The following is a 17,963-nucleotide window of genomic DNA, read 5'->3' on the forward strand; positions in this document are numbered from 1 at the left end:
ATACCTCAATAAAAGTAATTACAAGAAAGATAACGGCCTTCCTCACCACAGCCTGTACAAACTGCAGATCTGTGCCTAAACAAATGAATGGTTGTTGTTAACAAGAAAAAAGTTATGGAAACAGGTACTGAGGTAACCCAAACCACTGCTAATATTTGAGGCCTAATAGGAAGATACCTGCAGCTTAGCCTTAACATGTAATATTAAAAAGTTATTAATGCCATAGTCATATGACTCAATTGTAACCAAGTGCAATCTTATTTTAAGATAAATATTTTCTCCAAATATCTGTCCTTCAAAAATTGGAAAAGATTCATTTGCATTTTCCAAAATAGTACTTTAACAGAAATATAAAGTCAACACTAATAACACTTTCCTAGGAAACATCTCTGGTTAATTACCACACTTTCAGAAGTCAAGTACAAATTATTCAACATTAATGAAAATAATTCTGCAATAGGAAATTTTAATGTCTTATAAAACAGTTTGGAAAGATATCAAATACAATAGTAAGGCACTAACCTGGGATTCAGAAGACTAGCACATTTATTTAACTATGTAACTGGGCAAGTTACTTCTGAGCTTCAAGTTATTCACCTTTCAAACTTAAATGTACAGTAAAATATATGTAAAATGGACTAATTCGGGTGAGAGGGTGTCCGTTAAAGCTGAAAATCCATTATATAATAACATGTTTTCCAAATGCATGCTCAAAACGTGACAAATTAGCCCTGGCCAGTTTGGCTCAATGGTTAGAGTGTCAGCCTATGGACCAGACAGTCCTGGGTTCAGTTCCCACTAAGGGTATGTACCTTGGTTGGGGTTTGTCCCTGGCCCCGGGTGGGGTCATGTGTGTGGCAAACACTCAATGTTTCTCTCTCTTCGTCCCTCTCTCCTTCCCGCTCTATCTCAAGATAAACGCAAAAATGTCCTCGGGTGAGGATGAAAAAAAAAAGGGGGGGGGGGGCGTGACAAATTAGTTTACCTGTTTCTACTTATGTAGACACATTTGTGTAATTAAAATGAAATATGCATGAAAAGTTTAATTTCACAGGAAAGTTTTCTATATGGATTACTGTAATTTTAAATTTATAATGAATAGGTCTAGTAAATAAATGAGTTCATCAGTCACCACGAATAAACACATACACCTGTCTGGGGCGTGCCTTAGTGCACGTTGGAACATCAGCCTGCACGCATTAAAACTGCTGCAGAAAGTCACACCTTAGGACAGCAGAACCAATTACTGAGGGAGATGCGGTGTGATCAAGTGCTAATCATTTGTTAATCATTTGCCAAACATTGTTCACTATGAGTGACTCCTGGATTTAAATATGTAGACTATAGCTGTAGATATGTAATATTTTTTCTTTATTGATTTTAGAGCAGGCGAGAGAGATAGAAACATCAATGAGAAAGAACATCAATTGACTGTCTCCTGCATGACCCCCACTGGGGATCAGGCCAACAACCTGGGCATATGTCCTGACTGGGAATCAAACCGACGACCTCTTGGTGCATGGGTTGATGCTCAACCACTGAGCCACACCAGCCGGACTGCAATATTAATTTATATCAGTGAAATTACTAGTGTTTTTTCCAACATATGGCCTATTCACTAAAATAGGTTAAAAATAATAGTGAATTAATAACAAAAAAATAACCTGTTAATTGAATTGTAAGCAAATCTTGGTTAAAAGCATTTTTAAATTAATGGGGTGTTAATTTTCATATATGACATACGGACCAGAAATTTTGTTTGTTAAATTTGAAGTCCATTAAATCAAGGGTTTACTGTACTTGCACTTTAAATATATTTGCACTACACAGTACATGTATGGTCAAATATATCTGCACAACACAGTACATGTATGAATTGAATTAAGTAGTTGTCACAACAGCACTAATAAGGACCAAATATTATACCCCATTCTATACATTTATAGACTGGGTATAGTTACATAAGGTTCCAAACAGAACTTCTTACTGGAGGAGCTCTATTTAGAACCCAGGTCAGATTACAAAGTTTATGCCCTAAGGCTATATCACACTGACTTTATCAGTGATAACAAATCCCTGCTACCTAAAAGAGCAATGAAGTACAGAGATATTCCATGAAAAACACACACACACAAAACATGACATAAAATGAAAAACTATAATGGTAATTTATTAAAAACAGTGGCTTCCAATATTCAGAATAAATTCCCTTAAACTGAATTCTCAATTCATTCCAGAATACATCTATCATTCTTAATTTTAACTGTTTATTAGAATCACTTGGAAAGTTTTTTTTAAATGTATCATTTCAGGACCCACCCAGCCCAATTGGTAAATCTCTCCTTTTAAAAACTCCCCAAGCCCTGGCAAGTCTGGTTCAGTGGTTAGAGTGTGGGCCTGCGGACCAGAGGCCTTGGTTCGGTTCCCGCTAAGGGTGTGTACCTCGACTGCAGTTTGTCCCCAGGCCCGGTTGGGGTCGTGTGGGTGGCAACCACTTGATGTGTCTCTCTCTCACATCAACGTTTCTCTCTCTTTCTACCTCCCACTCTCCCTCCCGCTCTATCTGAAGATAAATGCAAAAAAAAAAAATGTTTCCAAGATTGGGAAACGCCAATGGAGGTGCTTCGATTTAAAAATGATGCCCAAGGAAATAAAATACAGTAATTTAGAAAACTCTAGTTTCAAACTTTTTAACACTGAGGATACCATCCCTCACTTTATTTTTTCTCTCTGACCAATGCTGAAAAGATTTTTCTCTATCAAACTGGATTAAATAATAAAGTTTCTTTTTCTGGTTTGCTATCCTCCATATGCCTTAACAGCTTACAATAAGCATTAGAAAACCACAGACTCAATGTGATTCCAATTAAAAGCAAAGAAATCTTTAGGTAGCTTTCCATCTTCTGTAGCATCAGATATAGCCTATGAAACCTTAGAATCCAAGATTGAGTCAGTATTCTAGGTAAAACCTCTCATTTTAGAAATAAAGAAAATGAGGCTCAAAGAGGTTTTGATGATGGTTAAAAGCAAGGCAGAATCAGCATTCGAGTCTCTTGCTTCAATCTAAGTTTTTAAATACTACTCTTGGGCTCATATCACTAATACTCATTATTTCAGAATGCTGAAATTGCAGAAAAGAATTTGGAAGTGGGTAAAGTTGGTGAGGAGTAGGTGTTTGCCCAAAGATATCCTTATTTTTTATGATATATAACACCTTCAAAATATAAGTAGAAGTTGAGTTTATTTAGCCAGAGATTTAAAAGGCTCTATAGTCTTCCTTTTCATTTTTATGTGAATTAAAATTAAATTTAATAATTCTTCTATGAAAGATACCACCTCAAAATATCAATTTTTAGTATTAACAGGTATATTACCTTATAGTAGTAAGATATGAAATACAGAAAAAATAAACTATTCATACTAAAAATATTTAGATTAAATTCTGATATTAAACCTGATTATTTACAAAAAATTTATAGGTGCTTTGGTAGTCCCCTTATCTTTGTTCAGATAGAGTGGAAAGGAGAGAGAGGATGAGCGAGAGAGAGAGAGAGAGAGAGAAACATCGACAAGAAAGGGACACATCGAGTGGCTGCCTCCCGCACGACCCAACCAAGGCCAGGGACAAGCTGCAACTGAGGTACGTGCCCTTAGTGGGAACAGAACCAGGGTCTCTCTGGACCGCAGGCCGACGCTCTAACCGCTGAGCAAAACCGGCCAGGGCAGAATTTACTATTTCTCTAAGGCCAATGTCAAACAGCTTATTATCAACATGAAAAACAAACAAAAAACATAACAAAACACTGAGTTAATCTGATTATAACTAACAGCAAAGACTCTTTATATTTTGGGTAAATTTTTGTTTCAGTATTCTAACTTCTTCGTTTCAACACCCCTTTACACATTTAAAAATTACTAAAGACCCAAAATAGTTTTTACGCAGGTGATATATTATCATATTAGAATTAAAACAGGCCCTGGCCTGTTTGGCTCAGCGGTTAGAGTATAGGCCTGCAGACTGAGGGATCTTGAGTTTGATTCCCAGTCAAGGGCACATACTTGTGTTGCAGGTTAGATCCCTGGCCCCAGTCGGGGTTGTGCAGCAGGCAACCAATTGACGTGTCTCTCTCACATTGATGTTTCTCTCTCCCCCTCCCATTTTCTCCCTTCCAATCAATCTAAAAAGTAATGGAAAAATATCCTCGGGTAAGGATTAACAAAAAAAGAGAGAGAGAAATTAAAACAAATTTTTAAAATATTTATTAATTTTATTTTAAATAACAATTATAGATTAACATAAGTAATTTTTATGAAAAATGACTATCTTGCAAAAACAAAAATTTAAGAGTAGCACTATTTTACATTTCTGCAAATCTCTTTAATGTCTAGGTTAATCAAAAACTGCTACTGTCTCATATCTGCTTCTGCTTTTAAACTGTTGGGAAATGTTGTTTGGGTGAAAAATACAAAGAAAATCTGGCTTTATAAATATATATAGTTGAAATAGCAATTTAGGACAACTATAAATGTACTTCTTTGATACTACACCAAAACTCAACAGCTGGGATTTTCTTCAAGGTTTGTTGGAATGTGAAATCGTACTCCTTATCACTAAAGTTCTTGTACTTTGTTATACTAAAATCTATTAGTCTAGCCCAGCTGGTGTGGCTTAGTGGACTGAGCAGTGTCCCATGGACTGAAAGGTCCTGGTTTGATTCCCAGTCAGGGCACATGCCTGGGTTGTGAGCTCGATCCCCAGTAGGGAGCATGCGGGAGACAGCCAATCGATGTTTCTCTCTCACATCAGTGTTTCTATCTCTCTCTCCCTTCCTCTCTCTCTCTAAAAAAGCAATAAAAACATACTTTAAAAAAGTTTATTCATTTATCTTATGCTTTGAATGGATCTTCCTTTCATGCATGATTTTGCAACACTGTGCATTGGTTATATGGAAAATACTGGTTTCTTTGAATTATACTGATCTTCCAAATCTTGACAGAGTTCATTATACAATATAAAAAAATCAAAATTATTAATACCACCACCACAGAAAAGTTTTTAAGGACTGGAAAACTGTCAAGATCATGGTCGCAGATATAAATTTTCCAAAATTCTAATTTTTGCTTGAAAGCTTGAATTTTACCCTTCACAAGAGATACTATCAGCTGTTTTCCTTTAAGTGACAGGTACCCTTTTCAATTTTGCAGAAATGTTTGCCAAAAAACCAAGATTATAACTCACTGTGTATGGTAAAAAAGACTCAAAAGTGGCCTCCATGACCCCACCCTCTGGTATTCATGTCCTGTGTGATTCCATTCGAGTGTGAGCAAGACATGTAACTTGCTTCTAACCAAAAGACAGCAAAGGTGACGGGATATACATGACTTTGTGTATGTGATCACATTACATAAGATGTTTAACGCCACTCTGCTAAGGATTCTCTTTCTCTTGTGGGTTTTGAGAAAGCAAAAAGCCATGTTGGGAAGACCCACGTGAAAAGGAGCCAGCCAAAAGCCAGTAAAACACTGAGACTCTCAGCCTGACAACTCTTAAGGATTCAAATGCTGCCAATACCACGATAACTGCAAAACAGATACTTCCCCAGTTGAGCTTCGGATGAGACTGCAACCTCAAAGCCCACACCTTGAATGTAGCCTTGTGAGATCTTGAAGCAGAGGCTCCAGCTAAGCCATGACCTGACTCCTAACCCATAAAAACCACGAGATAAAACGTGTGTGGTTTTAAACCACAAGTTTGCAGTAACACTGATACACAGATATGAATACTACACCATACTTTGTCAGTCATTCTTTCAAGTAAAAATGGTCTTGTTTTTAAAAAGTGGGTAGTGTAGTTCATGATTCAATACACAAGTGGTTTTCCTCAAGATACATCATACTTCAGACACGGAAGTGCTTTATGCATACTACCCATTTCACCACACACAATATTTTTAAAAGACACATATTCAAAAGTAGAGAGCTAACAAAATTAATAACATTTCAATACTTCCTCAAGAAAACTGAGTATGACTGTATTTTTTTTACTGTGAATGCATGATGGTGACTAATACAAAAACTACTAGCACAGCTTAGTACCACTGTCTTGAGGCACCAGCAGTTTACTCACCATTGCTTTTGCATCATCAGTGCAAATGTCAACATGGTGAAAAAGGCAAATAATGTCTTTGTATTACTATGACAATAGTATTGACTCTCAAACGCATGAAAGAGTCTCAGGAGAAACTCAGGGGCCTGAAAATTGCACTTTGAAAACTGTCACACTAAGGCAATGCTCCCATTTTTCTTAGGTATACATTTATACATAACATACATGTATGTATGCAAATACATACGAACTATGGGTTAGTCTGGATTGAAATTCCAAATCTATCATTTTCCAGCTGTGTGGTGCTGAGTAAATTATTTAACCTCTATGAGCTTCAGTTTCCTCAAATATAAAACAGGGATAATAATAGTGCCTACTTCACAGGGACATTTAAGAATAAAATTAGATTTATATATATATAGCATTTAGCACAAAGCCTTACATATATTAACAGTTCAATAAATATTAACTATTACCATTAACTTGTAATTTTTGTTGAGTTTTTTATACTAACTATGAAGGTACATTTTCAGAATGAAAAGCTACAATAGCCTCTCAACAATTTTCCCAATTAAAAACTAAAAACACTTGGCGAAGTTTATAATCTTTAACAGTTTGCCATTATGCAATGTTCATTACTGATTGTACTTTTATTCATGTTTTGATTGCACAGTTTTTAATACTGTACCTATTTAATTTAAGCATATTACTAATTTAGAAACAGGTTGGGTAGTTAGTTTCTATAGTTATTATTTGGGTACTGGTTGAGCTATCATAAAGATGGTGACATTTTCTGATGCTAATTATGCTTCTATTGAATGACTACCGATTAGAGTCCAGAATTTTAGCTGGGTATTGTTGACATTGAAAAATAATATCCAATGTATGCCTGAGCTGACTGTGTAGTTTCAGAAACACTTACAGGTTTAGACAAAGGCTGAACAATAACAGAACTATCTGAAGATCTAGATTCAGGATGAAAATTTACTGGCGAGGCAGCCACTGGATTTGATGTTGGGTTCGTGTAGTGTTGACTTGTAGGCTTGAATGCAGCAGTAATACCTGTATTTCAAAATTACACAATATATTGAATATATTTCTATATAGTCAATAATATCAAAATACTTCACTTTAAAATTAAAATGATAGTAAAATGATACTGTACCTCGACTGAGTGCGCCATTCTTTATTCCCCTTGAATATGAGCTGGGATTTACTCTATTCAAAATATCTATAAAAAAATTATATTTATTTTGAAATTCATTTGTTTGAATGAAAGATATATTAAGGTAATTGAAAACAAACAGATTCCTGGAAGGAGTTTATAAGTTGCCTGATTTTAAAATAAAATTAATTTAAACATATATATTTAACTACTAAAGCAGCGGTTCTCAACCTGTGACCCCTTTGGGGGTTGAATGATCCTTTCACAGGGGTCACCTAAGACATAACAGTAGCAAAATTATAGTTATGAAGTAGTAACGAAAATAATTTTACAGTTGTGGGGTCACCACAATATGAGGAACTGTATTAAAGGGTCATGGCATTAGGAAGGTTGAAACCACTGCTACTAAGGAACAGATTACAAGCTTTAATTGTTTCATATAATTAGAACAACTATAACTCAAAATACAAATACCAGAAGTAAAAGATTGATAAGTCAAACCTTCTACATGGCAAAGAAATGGTCCACGAAATTAGTACAACTTTTCCAAAAGTACATTCATATACAATCTATAATTGAAGTATATATCTTTCTTTGAGTGATGATAGGACTGTATATACACTCAGGTTCCTATTACTCAAAATTAAACCCTTGTCCACCCTCTATATCCCACTCACATCCGTAAAAGCCTTTAAGTGTCCTTATATGGCATCTCATTGGATTATCTGCACCATTACTCTTGAGTTCTGAAAGGGAAACTATCAGAAACTACAGACTAAAATGAACCTACATTTTACCAGAGTATCTTATAACTTAAGAGTTTCAAATCTACCACTATAGCAGAAGTCAATGTGAGCCTAATATGACTTTCAGGATCACTTTAATCCTAATTCTTGTATGCATGTGAACTCAGTTAACACCTAGGTTACTCAATAATCAAACTAAAATTTGTAAGAGTGGGGCCGTTTCCCTAAAATTGTGGTTAGAAAAGGTAAAAGCACAAACACATCAAACATGATTAAAATTTCCTTTTCTTCCCTCACAGTAAAAAAGAACCAGATCCCATAAAGTAATTCTATAAAGGCCCAGCTGGTGTGGCAACATGGGCACAAACCCATGTTGTGGGCCAAATCCCCAGTGGGGAGACATTCAAGAGGCAGCCGATCAATGTTTCTCTCATCGATGTTTCTCTCTCTCTCTCTCCCTTCCTCTCACTCTAAAACAGTGGTTCTCAACCTGAGGGTCAAACAACCCTTTCACAGGGGTCGCCTAAGACATAACAGTAGCAAAATTACAGTTATGAAATAGCAACAAAAATAATTTTATGGTTGGGGGTCACCACAACATGAGGAACTGCATTAGGAAGGTTAAGAACCAGTGCTCTAAAAAGATCAATGAAAACATATTTAAAAAAAAATTCTGGTCCTGCCCTGGCCCGTTTTTCTCAGTGGTTAGAGCGTCGACCTGTGGTCTGGAAAGACCCGGGTTCAGTTCCAGCTAGGGGCGTGTACCTCTGTTGCAATTTGTCCCTGGCCCGGGCTGGTCGTGTGGGTGGCAGCCCCTCGATGTACGATGTATCCCTTTCACATTGATGTTTCTCTCTCTCTCTCTCTCTCTCTCTCTCTCTCCCCCTCCCTCCCTCCCTCTCTATCTGAACAAAAAATGGAAAAATGTCCTTGGGTGAGGATTAAAAAAAATTCTGGCCCTGGCTGGTTTGGCTCAGCAGTTAGAGCATTGGCCCATGGACCAAAGAGTCCTGGGTTCGATTCTGGCCAAGGGCACATACATCAGTTGCAGTTCTTCCCCAGCCCCAGTTGGGGTTGTGCAGGAGGCAACCAAAAGATGTATCCCTCTCACATTGATGTTACTCTCTCTCTCTCTCTCTTCCCCCTTCTCTCCCCTCCCCTGCTCTATCTGAAGATAAACGGAAAAATATCCTAGGTGAGGATTAAAAAAATTCTACTGCAACAACTTAATACCATTTTCATTAAAAATTTCACAATTAAGCCCTAGCTAGTTTGGCTCAGTGATTAGAGGGTTGGTCTGAGGTTCAGAGAGTCCTGAGTTTGGTTCCCATGAAGGGCACGTACCTCGGTTGCAGTTTGTCCCCGGCCACTGTTGGGGTCGTGTAGGTGGCAACCACTCGATGTGTCTCTCTAACATCGATGTTTCTCTCTCTCTCTCTCTCTCTCTCTCTCTCTCTCTCTCTCTCTCTCTCTCCCCCCCACCTCTCTCCCTTCCACTCTATCTAAAGATACATGCAAAAATGTCCTCAGGTGAGGACAAAAAAAAATTTCACGATTAAGCCCTGGCTGGTGTTGCTAAGTGGTTATAGCCTTGGCCCGTGGTTGGAGGGTCTTGGTCTCAATTCTCAGTCAAGGGCACGCATCTGGGTCGTAGGTTGATCCCTGGCTCTGGTCTGGGTGCAAGCGGGAGGCAACCAATAGATGTGTCTCTCTCACATCCAGGTTTCTCTCTCCCTTTCTCCCCTTTCCCTTCTACTCTCTCTGAAAAAAATCAATGGGAAAAGTATCCTCAGGTGATTAAAATAAAAAAAGACAATTAAGTTTTTACCCAAAAAATCAAAAAACTATTGCTAAAGTACTTTTTGATGGTTGTATTCTACAAAACACAAGATTCTACCCTTCTTTCTGGCAATTCTATATAAACATTCAACCTATATTCCATGTTAACATATTTTATAGCCTACACACAACCAACAATAATGCCATTTAAATTCTGTATCTTAAGAAATTCTACTGGGGTCAATCTCCTTTGGACATAATTATTTTAAAACTAATATACATTGTTCTAGTTGAACACTGTTAAATCATCTACAATCAGTGTAAATTGAACTTGAATCTTAACTGTCATGTTTTCAATAAGAGAATTTCAATAACAATTTTGCAATATGGTAATATTCCAGTATAAAATAATCACAATGACTAGAAACAAGAATTAAAGAGAATATATAGTTATATTCTACTATCATCAACAAGCATTATTCAATTTATAATCAAAGTGGCACTCCACTTAGAACCTCCATGAGAGATTATCAATCTGTCAAAGGAAATGACATTGAGAATTCAATTGTTAAGTTATTCTCCTTCTGATAAAACTGAATAAAAGTGCTCTTACAAGTTTAGGGCAACAGGAAAAAAATAGCAGACTTTCCGAAAATTTTAAAGTAGACTCTTAGCCCTGGCCGGTTTGGCTCAGCGGTTAGAGCGTCGGCCTGCGGTACAGAGAGACCCGGGTTCAGTTCCCGCTAAGGGCATGTACCTCGGTTGCAGTTTGTCCCCGGCCCTGGTTGGTCGTGCGGGTGGCAGCCACTCGATGTGACCCTTCACATCGATGTTTCTCTCTCTCTCTTCCTCTCTCTCCCTCCCTGAACAAAAAATGGAAAAATGTCCTCGGGTGAGGATAAAAATAAATAAATAAAAATAAATAAAATAAATAAATAAATAAATAAAGTAGACTCTTAATCACACTGTTAAGCACTGCCTTGGTAAGAAAGCTTAAAACTTATACATTATTTCTCTACACTTCTACATATTTTTCAGCAGACATTTTAACGGGTGTCATTGCTCTTGCTTTAACATTATTATAACAATGTCAAATCCAATTCCTCTGAAATCTATTATCTACAAAGGTACACGGTGTTCTGCTAAAATTCCACAAAGATTTAAGTTTTAACTAACTGCTATGTCATCCAAGTATAGTAGCTGAGCACAGTGTCGTTCTCTTCATGAATATAAATGCAAGTTGCTGGAAAATGGGTGTGATCAGAAGCACCTGTTGGCATACAGGCCAGAAACTTTGCAATCATTCATTGCCTATAATTTATAACTGTGAATGGATGACACTGCAATGAGGAGTTACCTAGATTTAAGAACCTCTATCTGAGACTAACACAAAATTATTTAGTATACTCTGACATTTTAGACAAAGTATGCTAAACCATGTTTTCCCTCTAATTCTGAGTTTAAATGAAAAAAATAATAAATGAACACATATATAAATAGGAAATTTGGTTTCTCTAAAGATTATGATTTCTAATAACAAAAGACCTCCAATGTTACCAGCTAATCTTAGTCCATTTCTTTTTCTCAGATCTGATATTTTAACCTCTTACCTCTATCTTCAAGTACCCAATCACATCTCCACCCTGTTTCTAAAATTCATACTAATATTCCATTCAATCTTCCATCCCAAACTCTTTACAGAGGAACAAAAACATAAGTACCTCTAAGCCAGTTCATAATTTTCTTTCCATTAGAAACAATATCTTTTAAAAACTGGCTTCACTAAAAGTAAATGCTTACTTGAAATTGCCGGTTTTGAACTTGATATCTCTCCAACAAATATGGGCTCATCATCATCATCATCCTCAACCTCTTTTACTTTCTTCTGCCAGGGTTCCAACTCTTCTTCTTCACATTCCATAAAGAGTTCTGCCATTTTTGAGTTATCTAATTTTCAAAATGAAAGCAAACCTTATTTAAAAAAATAATAAATATAATTTTGTAATACATAGTATATTTAACATCAACTTTAATAATTCTAATAGCAATTTCTGAATTGTTATTTGCAGTTAGTACATGGTAGCAACAGTTAGAAACTCAGAACTCACTCTTAGATGATAGATAGATAGATAGATAGATAATAGTTGACAGTACTTATTTACAGTAGATAGAAAATTTAGGTACAGTCCAAGTGAATTTTAGTCATATGCCTGGAATATGATAATATCTACAAATATGATTTCACTTAACCATTATCTAAAAAAAAGTATTAACAAAAAGTAGATAAACCAAGAATAAGAGGCAATAGGTGGGGCTCTCCCTCTCGGGAGCATGTATGCACCTTTCCCATACCCTCTCCTTCCACCACCAGGCACATTATCTTTACCTTTCTCTCTTTCTCCTAACCTCCAAGGGCCATTCTTTTGCCTCTGTAATTTGTTTCCTGAACCCATTTCTTCTACGGCTCACTTCTTCTACCTCTGTAACTTTCTAAATAAACTGTTGCTTATAGAGTGAAAAAAAAAGAGAGAGGGGCAATAGGTGAGAGATTTACTACAAAAACAGAAATAAATTCAGGAATACCAAGCATAGAGCAAAGCAAGAATGAGGTTCAAGACAAAAACAGGGAACAAAATGAGGCTTATTCCTTCCATTCAGGACAAATTCTTACCTGAAGATACAGGCCAAAGAGTATACAGTAAGTACCATCATCCTAGATGTTCTGACCAAACACATAGCTCTCAGAAAGCATTTTAGTGCTTCCCTCTTAAATATGGATGGACAACCAATAAGAACCAGTAATTTCAGAAAAATCTCCTGTCTTTCAGACCAAAATAAATAAAACAGATAAAAGAATCCTAAGGAAAAGAGGCAATGCAAAGAGCAAGAAAAATATTTTTTTAAATATAATTAGCATCGTTAGAGATATAAGACAAGAAAGACTGTCATAACACTCAGGCCCTGGCCAGTATTGCTCAGTGGTAAGAGCGTCACCTGCGGACCAAAGAGTCCTGGGTTCAATTCCGGCCAGGGGCACATACCTCAGTTGTAGTTCGTCCCCAGCCCCAGTTGGGATTGTGTGGGTGGCAACCCATCAATGTGTCTCTCTCACATCGATGTTTTTCTCTCTCTCCCTCTCTCTCTCTCTCTCTCTCTGTCTTCCTCCCCCTCTTCCTCCAGCTCTATCTGAAGATCAATGTAAAAATATCCTTGGGTAAGGATTAATAATAATAATAATACTCAGAAAACAAAATATAGGCTTAAAAATATGATAGTCAAAATTTTTCAACTCAGTTTTTAAAATATTGAAATATCTCCAGTTGTAGAACTGAGAGAAAAAAAATAGAACACACACACACATACACACTCTAAATAGAGAAGACACAAGGTTGTTAAAAAATCAATTTCAAAGATACAATATTCACCTAATAAAAGTAATAGAAAGAAAACAGAGAAGTAGTAGGCAATAAGTAATAAATAATACAAGAAAATTTCCTAGATCATAAAATATAAATCTGTGTTGAAAGTCTCCACTAGTACCCAAAACAACAATCAAGAAAAAAGTTATATCAAGACATACATCATGAAGGGTGGGGGAGATAAACCACAGAACTTATATGCAAGTATGTATAACCAATGGATATAAACAACAAAGCTGGGGACAGGGGTGGGGGGGATGAGGAGGAGGGTGTCAATAGGAGAAAAAGAAAAAATATCTGTAACAAAAATAATTTAAAATAATAAAATAGATCAATTGGCCTAGCCAAAAAAAAAAAAAAAAGACATACATCATAAAATTTCAGAACAAAAGAGTTAAACAGAATATCCTCTGCAGGGTTGGGGTCTGAACAGAAACAGATATATAACAGATAAAAAATAATAAGAATAAGAACAACAGCTAAATGACAATACTTTAAAAATTCTTACCAAAAATTATTTTTCAATGCAGAATTCTATACCCAGTAAAACTTTTCATCAAGTGTGAGAGTACAGACTAGCAACAACACCAAGGTAGCCAAAGCATCCCTTTTCAGGAAGCTACTATAGAATCCAGCAAAACATGAATCTTAATCAAGAAAGAGGAAGACACAGAGGCAGAAAACATGGCATTCAACACAAAGTTGCAGGACAATATAAGTTCTGAAAGCCTACAGAACAACCAGTCCAGGTTAGATCCGAGAAAAGTACTTCAGGCAGACATCTCTGGGAGATAAAAAAAAAAAAAAAAAGATGATTAAAATGTAAATTTTCAGATTATCTGCCAAGTTTTACTGTGTAAAAAACTGATTTAAGAGGCTACTAAAGGATATGAGATAGAAACATCGACAAGAGAGAACATCTATTGGCCGCCTCCTGAATGCCCCCTACTAGGGATCAAGTCCACAACCTGGGCATGAGCTCTGACCGGGAATTGAACCGGTGACCTCCTGGTGCATGGGTCAATGCTCAACCACTGAGCCACAATGGCTGGGTTAGTTTTATTTTTTAAATAAGGGAGAATATGGCCCAGCCAGTATGACTCAGTGGATTAAGCGTTGCCCCATGGACTAAGACGTTCAATTTCCAGGTCAGGCCTGGCTCATGCACGGGTTGCAGGCTCAATCCCCAGTGTGGGGCATGCAGGAGGCAACCTATCAATGTTTCTCTCTCACATCTATGTTTCTATCTCTCTTCCTTCCTCTCGCTCTTAAAAAAAAAAAAAAAAATCAATACATATATTTTTTTAAATAAGGGAAAACGTTTGTGTGTGTGTTTACTTTTTAAATAAATCAGAAACTTCAAATGTCATTTTTTAAAAAGATTATACATTCAGGAATCTTTTTTTTTTTAAATCCTCACCCGAGGATATTTTTTCCATTTTTTTTGTACAGATAGAGTGGGAGGGAGAGAGAGGAAGGGAGAGAGAGAGAGAGAGAAACATCGATGTGAAGGGACACATCGAGTGGCTGCCACCCACACGACCAACCAGGGCCGGGGACAAACTGCAACCGAAGTACGTGCCCTTAGCGGGAACCGAACCCGGGTCTCTCTGGACCGCAGGCCGACGCTCTAACCGCTGAGCCAAACTGGCCAGGGCCATTCAGGAATCTTAACGGGCAAACAGAGAAGGATTGGGACTCAGCCTTGAAAAAAGTGGCTACAAATGAAATCAGAACTAGGATAGAAAAAAACCCAGATCCTAAAAGAAAATGCCCTAGCTATTTCCAAGATTAAGGCTCAATTCTCCTGTCCATCACACTAACTTCAAGAAAAAACTTCTCAAGGTAGGTATTCAAAGAATCACCACGTTATTCTCTGAAATTAGGAGAAATCCAGATGAATTCCTTAAAGCCTGAAGGGGAGGATCACAACATGCCGCCCCAAAATATGTCACTTTGGCATAAGGACTGTTTTGAGCTAAAGGTAATTGAAAAAAACAGCAAGAGCCCTGGCTGGTTTGGCTCAGCAGTTAGAGCGTCGGTCTGTGGTCCAGAGAGATCTGGGTTCGGTTTCCGCTAAGGGTATGTACCTCGGTTGCATTTTGTCCCCGGCCCTGGTTGGTCATGCGCGTGGCAGCCACTCGATGTGTCCCTTTCACGTCAATGTTTCTCTCTCTCTCTCTCTTCCTCTCTCTCCCTCCCACTCAGTCTGAACAAGAAATGGAAAAATGTTCTTGGGTGAAGATAAAAAAAAATGATAAGTAAAAAAAATAAAATAAAATGAATAAATAAATTAAAAAACAAGAGCTCTCTGCCCTCTCTAAAACCAGGACAAAAATTTTCCTGTTGTGAAGGTTTTGCCCCTCCCCTCTCCCATACAAGGAGAAAAACTACCATTATCACTAGAAACAAAAAGTCAGCACCAAAATGGGTCCTCACAAATAAATCTCACTAAAATAATCCTAATCGTCCATAAGTTCCCTTCCTTCAAATTACCACTCCTAACATGCCCTAACCCCTTTTCCTCTGTCCTGCCACTTCTGCACAAATTATCATCCTTTGCTAAAATGGTACACAGAAGTCTCAGTGTCTAAACTTACCTCGTTGTGTCTTTTTGTCTATGAAGACCTCCATGAACATAAAAATTAAAATACTGATATTAAATAAAATTTGTCTACCTTTAATCCTAAAAGGATTAAGGAAAAGGTTTTTTTCCCTCTAATAAAGGCGAAACATTCCTCAAATTAGTGAGCTCAATCAAATTTTCTAAAGAAAATAAAAATACTTCATACTATAAACAATTAAGACTTAAAAAAAATAATATACTCAATCCTTTTCTGTCTAACACAAGGCGCAATCCTCCATGCTACATAGAATATTAAAAGTCCTTACCTCAAGATACTAGTAGGAGGATTATGATAAATACATAAGTATCATACAAAACAGGGCACGTCAGATGTAATAATAAAACCGTCAGTGCTGTAGCAGAAGTTCTTGACAGGGTGTTAAGGGAACCACAGAAATAAGAAATGTGCAAAATTTTGTGCACACTTGTATATTTTCTGAGAGCATCAAATTCTCATGAGGGTCTATGAGCCAAAAAGGCTAAGAATCTCTAGGTTAGGGAGTTAAAAAAAAAAAATCACATCTAGCTGGTGGATTTGGATATGTTTCACATGGAAGAAACATACACATTAATCTTTAAAGGAAAGATGTTTTTGCTTTTTTTTTTTAAGTAAAAATGTTCACTGAAAATGATTCAAACATTCAAAAGTATATGGAGTAAAAAGTATGAATCCTTTTGCCCACTCCTGAAATGAGACACTACTGTTTAACTGAAGTGAACTTTTCTAAAGACTGAGACTGGTTTAATGACAGGATGGTCTATCAGCCCAACTTCTGGAATGTGAAACTTCCAGGGAGGTTTCAGAGGGCAGGATTCAGAATGAGCCCCTAGATGAGTGTCTGTGATGTGAAGACTGTTTTGAGCTAAAGGCAACTTTAGCTGCAGGCTCAAGAGAAACTTCTGCCCCTCCCTTTAACTACCTAGAAGAACCTGAATTAAGGGTCATGCCCGTAAGAGATTATCAGAGATAACTTCTTCTGAACTATCTATAAATGCAGGGCAAACTTCTATTTACTGAATGTCTATTCTTATCATCATGCTATGACCCTTTGAAGCCCCAGGGTGCATTATTACCTCATCCCTATCTAGCCCAGGATGTCATATGTGCTTCAATTCCACTATCTTCAACCTCTCCTGCAAGTGGGGTCTCTGACTCTCTCATGTATGTAGGGCTTCCATAGATATGTAGCAAATTTAGTTATTTTCTTTTGATAAAAATAAAAAAGCATGCTCTGGTTGGTATGCTTCAGTTGGCTGAGTGTTGTCCCATGCACCAGAGGATCATTAGTTTGATTCCCAGTCAAGGCACATGCCCAGACTGTGGTCTTGATCCCCGGTAGGGAGCATGAAGAAGGCAGTCGATGGATGTTTCTCTCTCCCTCTCCTTTCCTCTTTCTCTCTAAAATCAATACAAACACATTTTAAAAAATAAAGAAGTATCAATTTTTTTTTTCCTTTACTGATTTTAGAGAGAGAAGAAGTGAGAGGGAGAGAGAGATAGAAACATCGATGAGAGAGAACATCGACTGGCTGCCTCCTACATGTCCCTCACTAGGGATGTGTCCTGACTAGAAATTGAACCAGCAACCTCTTGGTGCATGGGTCGACACTCAACCACTGAGCCACACCAGCCAGACTAAGTATGAATCTTATTCCTTCCCCTGCCCTACCCCCAATCCTGCTCATCAAAGTTTGGTGAGTGATGCAATGGATAATAGTGACTGAAGATACAGTTCAGGTCATAGTTCAGGGATAAAAAGGGCATTCCAATGCCTTATGTCTTAACAAAGGGCAATATTCATAGCAATGATCTGGACAAAGACCAAACTGTGCACAGATTAAATTTACAGAAGAGTCAATAGTCTAGTGCATGTTAAATAACAAACAAGGCTTTCAAAAGTTCTCAACAAGCTAGAATGAATGAATTGTAAAGACTAAAATTCTGTATTTGCTCAAAAACTAAAAATTTACAAAAATATAAATGGAAGATGTACTAGTTATCAGTCTTGGTTACCAAAGATCCAATGAGTCAGTACTATGTGTGAGACAGGTATACAATGTTGATCAAAAATTAAGACGGGTGCTTATGTTGTAGAGACGGGGACAAACACTCATACAAAGA

The 17,963-nt window shown here is 37.1% G+C and overlaps 1 protein-coding gene across 5 annotated transcripts in view; it reads right to left on the reverse strand.

The window, feature by feature from the left end:
* Positions 1-17,963, reverse strand: part of ZNF280D (zinc finger protein 280D) — a 112,572-nt gene that overhangs the window by 82,037 nt on the left and 12,572 nt on the right. For 2 of the 5 annotated variants that reach the window (XM_036266054.1, XM_036266053.1), the window contains exons 2-4: positions 11,597-11,743; positions 7,272-7,337; positions 7,029-7,168 (exon numbers count right to left, since the gene is read on the reverse strand). In XM_036266054.1, the coding sequence (XP_036121947.1) occupies positions 7,029-7,168; positions 7,272-7,337; positions 11,597-11,732 (342 nt within the window). In that variant the 5' untranslated portion in view covers positions 11,733-11,743. Of the gene's footprint in view, positions 1-7,028; positions 7,169-7,271; positions 7,338-11,596; positions 11,744-12,182; positions 12,225-12,467; positions 12,547-17,963 lie in introns of those variants that run through there. The other 3 variants (XM_036266058.1, XM_036266055.1, XM_036266059.1) reach the window with 3 other exon arrangements.

The sequence above is a fragment of the Molossus molossus genome, unplaced genomic scaffold (assembly GCF_014108415.1).
Source record: "Molossus molossus isolate mMolMol1 unplaced genomic scaffold, mMolMol1.p scaffold_m16_p_1, whole genome shotgun sequence".
NCBI lineage: Eukaryota > Metazoa > Chordata > Mammalia > Chiroptera > Molossidae > Molossus > Molossus molossus.